General features: G+C 30.7%; 1 protein-coding gene across 5 annotated transcripts; it reads right to left on the bottom strand.

Moving 5' to 3' along the window:
* Nucleotides 1–748: 748 nt before the first annotated feature.
* Nucleotides 749–3,766, bottom strand: LOC141670714 (phosphatidylinositol N-acetylglucosaminyltransferase subunit P-like). Of its 5 annotated transcripts, none has more exons than XR_012554690.1 (7): nucleotides 3,490–3,661; nucleotides 3,210–3,403; nucleotides 2,298–2,370; nucleotides 1,991–2,109; nucleotides 1,754–1,896; nucleotides 1,302–1,545; nucleotides 749–975 (listed from the first exon to the last, which is right to left on the bottom strand). XR_012554690.1 is itself a non-coding variant. In XM_074476695.1 (7 exons), coding segments are annotated over exons 2-7 (609 nt in total). In that variant the 5' UTR covers nucleotides 3,492–3,618; nucleotides 3,749–3,766; the 3' UTR covers nucleotides 1,007–1,467. The 5 variants fall into 5 exon arrangements, 4 of the variants coding, with proteins under 4 accessions (XP_074332796.1, XP_074332798.1, XP_074332795.1 ...); XM_074476695.1 differs by lacking the exon at nucleotides 749–975 and adding an exon at nucleotides 3,749–3,766 and having other exon boundaries at nucleotides 1,007–1,545; nucleotides 3,490–3,618; XM_074476697.1 differs by lacking the exons at nucleotides 749–975; nucleotides 3,490–3,661 and adding an exon at nucleotides 3,677–3,692 and having other exon boundaries at nucleotides 1,007–1,545.
* Nucleotides 3,767–7,263: the final 3,497 nt, after the last annotated feature.

The raw sequence follows: 7,263 nt of genomic DNA, 5'->3' as shown, positions 1-7,263 counted from the left end.
ACATATCACCTAGATAATTTTCTTTAAAATAGTTTAATTTACGTGATTAATTTATTATTTGCTATAAACCTAAATTTGTGGGAATTAATTTATTAATTTGTGCAGATCAAGAAATCCAAAATCCAAACATTACTTCAGGTCTTTATAGGTATTTTTTTTATTTTGACATGAATTAATACAAACACCTAGTCGAGGAGATTGCAGTACTTGTTTTAGCAATTCCAATAGAGTACTAATTCATTACTTATATTTAATATAAAATATTGGATGTTAGTAATTTAGAACATTGGTAATGACTTTGAGTTTCAACAATATTCCTTATATTGATTCATTATTTGATATTATATTACTAAAATTACTTTTCATACACTACATGTTAGAGAGAGAAAGAAAGAAAGTGCATTAATATTATATTAATAAATAAGAAATCTCTCTTGGTTATTCATCATAACAGCTTTATAGGTGCGAGTTACGGGCATGCTGTAGCTTACTACGTTTTTTGTTACATCGTGTGATCTCTTGCGATGTCCTCTGAAAGTGCACTTATTTATCCTCTATTTCCCATGTAATAGGAAAAAATTCCATGTCTGGGTTGTGCCCCTTCTCGCCGATTTGTATACCCGAGTTCAATTAAACCTTACTTTCTCAGGTGGAGGTCACTTTCAGCTTTCCTCAGGCACCCCACCCTTTTAAATTGTTCATTTATGTTCGTTAGTAGTCACTTGTTCCTGACAACTTAACCCTTTTAGTTTAAAGACAACTGTCTCCATATGTAATTTGACAATCATAACTTATAGAAATTTTCTCAAATGACATCCTTGCAGAATCTACCATACCACCTGATAATAACTCGTAGCAAATCGACATTGATAACAATAGCGGAAAAGAATATAATACATACCATCTCACTCCCTACTTCCTTCATATCATCGTCGTGTTCTATTTGGTTCGCTAAGAGAATACACGATGAATAATCTGTAAACAAATATGTAGCAAAAACAACATATAAATGAATGAACGGCAAATGTCATATATATTTCACAATAGGAAAATACATATATCTAAATCAACACAGAAAAAAGAAGCTTCAAGAACAATAACTGAAGCACTGAACAACACAGTTAGTCCTTCATTCTAGAGTTTTTGTTGTATTTTGGCGAACCTAAAATGATAGACCACATCACAACATCACTACACCTAAGAAATACATGATCTATTACAATTAGCATGCCACATAAACTAACACTTTCGAGGCTAGCACCCTTGAATAACACTACTTTCTCTGGAAAATAGAGCTTTACCTTGTTCCTCAATGGTACCATCTGAACAGAGGAATGCTTAGCAACAGCAGTGTAGTAAACCATAGAGGAGGGAATACATGAGAAACAATACAAGGTAGGCTGAGTTTTTTTTTGGACACAATTGAAGGGGTGGCCGTATCACTAACAGAGCACGGCAACAAATATTTCAGCCAAGCACAGTTTCAGATAATATTGATTGATCAGTAGGTCTAATCTTCGCCCCATTGTATGGCCCATCAACAACCTAAACAACAATGAGTAACTATTAGCTCACCAAGTATTTGACATCAACCTTATTTTCATAAATTGTAGCATAGTCTTGACCTGGTTGTTGTACAAAAGACTACAATTGTACCTTACAGACTTATCCAGAGCCACGGCTTTCAGAAAACTCCGAAGAAAAGAAACCAATGAAAATGAGAAACAAGAAAAAATTACTTGCGAAGGTTTACCTTGGAAGGGCGCAATTCTTTTATCGGATCGTTAAACATGGCATCATTAATTTCGCTGATGTTGATATCGAACATTGGTGGAATAGGAGGCTCATCTTTATACGTCAGATGGACGGAGCTTACAGGATTCCTGCTGTACTCATCTGTCGAGAGTACATCAAAATATCTGATTTAGTTACTTGAAGCAAATAAAACTCTCTCATCAGAAGGTAAATAGTTAAAAGAGTTGGGACTCACCAAATATTGTGTTGAAGGAAGTTGGGGGAGGGGTCACCATAAAATTAATGCCAATGTAAAATCCAATCACCAATACTAGGGTCACCATAGCATAAGTTGGTGCTGCTATTGCCCAATACCTAAATGCAAAATACAACACCCAATAAAGTGGATTAGAACAAATGAATTATAAGAAAGTCATACAAGATTGGTCATGTACAATGTACTAAGGCAACCCATTTTTGTAAAACAGTAAATTACCGATTTGCAGAATTCTTATTAATAAGAAAAGAGGAAATAATTAACTTAATAAAACACAGGTTTATACCTGCTTGGATAGTAATAAATCCCAACAGTATGTAACCAATACTCTGGTACATATGCCCACACCAGGAAAACAACTGCACGAGTATGAAATGAAATTGTGATTTAAGTTATAACATTACAAAGGGGCAAAACACAAAAAAAATTAAAACATCTAGGAAAACATTTAGTATTATTATTGCATTCTCACTGACCACCTACGAAACAAACTCTGGACACAAAAATACAGGATATGCTAATTTGACATTTGACACAAAATCTACAAAATACTTTGTCAATGAGTTGTATAATAGGAATAGAACTTTAATCACCTACAAAATGCAAACAGTGATATCATGGTATGTGCATCCGCTTTTGTGCTTTTGCTACACACACAGTCTAAGTGCACTACTCATCAATTTTTCTATTTACAAAAGAAATTCCATGGAATGATACTTCAATCACCACGAGGCATTACTTATGACAATATAGTGTACTGAGGTTGATTTATGGTTACTTGAATGAACTAAACCGCCTCAATTTCTAGTGTCTCCCATTGCTTTAGTTCACTTGCTACTTGTAAAAGTTTTTTACTTAGATCCAATTAAACCAACATCACCTAAGCTCTACTTGAGTGTTTTCGGGTCCGGTCACATTTTTTTGCCATCCCTCACTTTGTAAGTAGATTAATTTTAACGTGGTTTTTCTTACTTAGCTATGAGGTTATCTGTTGTTGGCGGTGTGCTTATTAGTGTTATTGCTAATAGTCTTATCAGTACACTTAAACTGCTCGTCTACTGATTTTTGTGGACGGTGTTTGTTTGATGAAATGTGATTTTTGTGGAATATAAATATAGTGTGTCATTTCATCAAACACAGGGTGTGCATGCCAAAAAAAACAAAGGTCTTAAATTGTATAAGAAATAAGAAATGATACCTAGAGCAACAACAGTTGTGATAGAACCAACAAAACCGTAAACTTCAGAGGGTTTAGGACCACCATGTCGATCAGAAGAAGAAGAATGACGTTGGTCAGGGCCTTGAAAAAAGACAGCGGCTCTTCGATTACGAGAGAGGCTCAGTATTCTTCTTGGACTGTTCACTGAACGCCGATTCTCCATCTCTTGGACCCTGTTTATATTTGATTGTCAATTATACTTTACAGTTACAAATGATCAGTGTTTTATAATTGGACAGTTTTATGTTTTTATTGCTACATGTAAACTAATAAGAGACTTGGATTAGAGCCACTGTCTCATTGCTGATGAGTGTGCAGATTCTGAATACTGTAGGAGAGAAAATGCCAAAGAAGTTGTCGGTTATTCCGGTTCTAACCCGTTGCACCCCTGCAAAGAACAATAACACCGAAATATAAAAATGCAGATTTAACAAACGTGTTCTAACCGTTGCACCCCTGCAGAGAACAATAACACCGAAATATAAAAATGCAGATTTAACAAACGTTTCAATTTATACTTTGTATACTGGCATAGAAGAAAAATTTGATAGATTTTTGAAGGACAAGAAAAACTACACATTTGAGTGATTTTCTACCTCATATGCACATGGCTTCTTGAGTTTTTACCACATTTTTTTAATATTTTTCTCTTTCTGTCAAGTGGTTTCTTTTTTTTCTTATTTTATTCATCGACACCCAGCACTCCAGCAGTAGTCATTGTTTATCACATTCTTTAGAGATCTTGTGTAGAAAAATAGAAAAATTGACAACTCTTCTTTCAATTTCCTCCATGGTTCACTGCTGATAGCAGTGCAGTTAGACGCAACAGCGCCTAAAATATAATAGGACAACTTGTTTTTATGTAAGTGTATATCAGCATGAACAATCAAAATGAAAATAAAAAATTAGCAACAAATCTCCAAATCTTAGTTTTACGGTTAAAAAATTGTAAATGGAAAAACAAGAGTGAAAAATATTCTATACTTAAATAATTTACAGTTTTTCTAATGTGTGCTAAGAGTATACAATAAGCACTAAATTTCATGAGTTTTGTGCATTTTGATCGGTACTCTAATCATAAATATTGATGAACCCCTGCATTTACAAGAACTCCACCAATCAAAATGCACCAAACTCATGAGAGTTGGTACTTATTGTGTGCTCTTGGTCACACATTAGAAAGACCGAATAATTTATTTAATTGTTATTTTAAAAAAGTTACTAAATTTTAGAAATACTATTATAAAAATCATAAAAATAGAAATAAATACTTGTATTGAAAATTGTATCCGAGGCCTTCTTTGATAATGCCTATGCACTAAACTCCAAGTCTAAGTACTAGTAAATTCAATACTATTCAATGACTTCTTTAATGTTAATTATTTTCGCTACCTAATTCTTTTTTATTATTATAGGTAACTCGCAGCTGCTATCATTCGGATGCGTATCGGGTAAACCCTACGGCTCACGCAATACCTGCAAACCTTCTTTTTTTTATAACAACATATACAATATTACACATGCATCATTCATGTAATTATTCAATTTTTAGGTAACTACTTTATCTTTAAATTATATCTATTTTTGATATAGATAAATATATTATGAAATAAGTTAATTTAGATATAAAATGAATTAAACAATGGGTTTATATATATTTAAACAACCGTACATATAAATAAAATATTAAATGTATAATATATTTTTTTAGATAAATTTTTACTCTCTAAAATCTAATAGCTTGCTAGAAAATATTTAAAAATATTTATGTCATATATGTACTTGTTTTATTTCTTTATGAAGTTAATTTTCATTTTGTAATAAAAATATTTTATGCACTTTGATTGTTATTTTATTTTCACAAATTTAAATTTAATTTTATTAAATTTTATTTTAATTTTTTGCCGACACAGAAAGGTACACGACACGAGTTACACGACTAACATGTTGTGGCAGTTTTGTTTTTATTTTTTGGGTACACGACTAGACATCAGGTACACGAAATAAATATATTTATATTTATAATTAAATATTAATATTTATTATAAATATGTATATTTAAATTAAATAAATGTAAAAATAAATATGCATATTTATAGTGTATACTTTAAAAGTAATGCATAACTTTATAATGTTGTAAGTATAAATGATTTAAATATATATATTTCATATAATTTTGTCTATTTTTACCTAAAAATTCAATATTTATATTTATTTATTTAGTTATATTAATATTCAATTTTATACGAAAGCGAAGTTACACGAATACGAAAATACATGATCTTAAATAAGTTGATTTTTCAGGACTTTACGTACACAATACGAAAAGATACATAATACCGAAGTAATAATGTATTAAGACATAAACGAATACTAACTACTTATAACATGTGGTACCTTTACAAAATATTTGCACTTTTCTCTGTAACACGCACAAAAAGTTAAGACTTGGATAAACAATATATGAATATTAATATCTTTCTTTTTTTAATGATAATTTAAGCATATTCTTCAAATTTCAAAACTTTAAGTTATAAACATGCTAGGCTCGTTTGGTTTGTGAAATGTTGTGGGGTTGGAATGAAAAATCGGGTTAAGGTGGTATAGAGTTGAATTATCATTCTTGATATTTCGTGTTTGGTTAAGTGGTGGAATGAATATATTTAATTTACAAAATAAAAAATATATTTAATTTCTCATACCCGTGTTTCATATGCAGCTCTCAATTATGGTATCAAAAATCCATAAGAGTTTGAGATATAGATTCAGAGGATTGAATTTCAGAACCAAATATCAGGTATTGGTTTGGAATGACCAAAACCCTACCTGATATAGGAAAAATCTCAACCAAACGACCCCGAGATAAACGGGTAAAAAGTTGTCGAGAACTCGTTGAATTGCAAATCCTAGTCATTGAAATAAGTATACTGAGTCGTTGCAATGCAAACCTTTTCGTTATTTTAAAGAATTTTTGGCACTCCTACAGATTAAATGGAAGAAAATTGATGGAACGTGCATCTCCGTATCTAAGGGGTCATTTGTTAAATCTGAACCATCTTTTCTGGATGAATAAAATTGCTGGATGATTGATTATCTGAATACTGGATGAGTAATGTCGTTTGATAAAAAAATATTTTTTTTCTGAACAATGTATTTTTTTAAGTTATTAATAAAATGTCATGTCAAATTTTTTCATATTTTCTAGAAGAAGTATAAAATATTTTTTTATCAAGTTTATACGTAATCATAACATTTTAAAGAAAGGTACAATCCTATAAACTCAATAATTTTTGTTACCCCTCCGTCTCTATTTACATGTCCATTTTATTTTTCTAGAAGTCTAATTGACCAATTTTTGAATTAATATAAAAAATTATTGATTAATTATTTTTCAAATATGCAAGTTATATTTTAAAATAGACTAAATGTACTTTCCAATGATATTATTTTAATTATTTTTGTCAATTATATAATAGGTGTAAATTCAGTTAAAAATTGGTCAAGTTGACCAGTCAAAAATCAAAATGGACATATATTTAGGGACGGGGGAGTATTTATTTAATTACAATAAATTATTTTTCATATGAGATTTATAAAATATAATTATGTCAAATGGATATAAAAGGATAATAATAATAAAATATAAAATTAATATAAAATACATATTAGTCATTTTTTTCCTAAGAAACATGGACAAGCAAACCATAACACAAATGTGGTATGATTCAGAGTAAAATTTAAACCTATGTCATCCAGAGGAAAATTTGCCTCGTCCAAAAAAATAACTAAACATACAAACAATCTTAACTCGTCCAGTACAGGAGTTAACAAATGACTCCTGAGAGTCCCCTTTAAACACATTTGATGCTTTTCGGATATGCTGACACTGTGACACATAATTTTGTTTATTTACCATTTTCATTAGAGTTAAGTATGCTCTGAATTATCCGCTATATTCTTTTGAAGGCATGTACCTGATTAGGAACTCTTTGTGGGGAAAGCGAGAGGTGATATTACTTTTATGGATCCTAAA

This window comes from Apium graveolens, chromosome 7 (genome assembly GCF_009905375.1).
Source record: "Apium graveolens cultivar Ventura chromosome 7, ASM990537v1, whole genome shotgun sequence".
NCBI lineage: Eukaryota > Viridiplantae > Streptophyta > Magnoliopsida > Apiales > Apiaceae > Apium > Apium graveolens.
The sequence above is the reverse complement of the archived record's forward strand: the minus strand, read 5'-3'. Positions and strand labels throughout refer to the sequence as shown.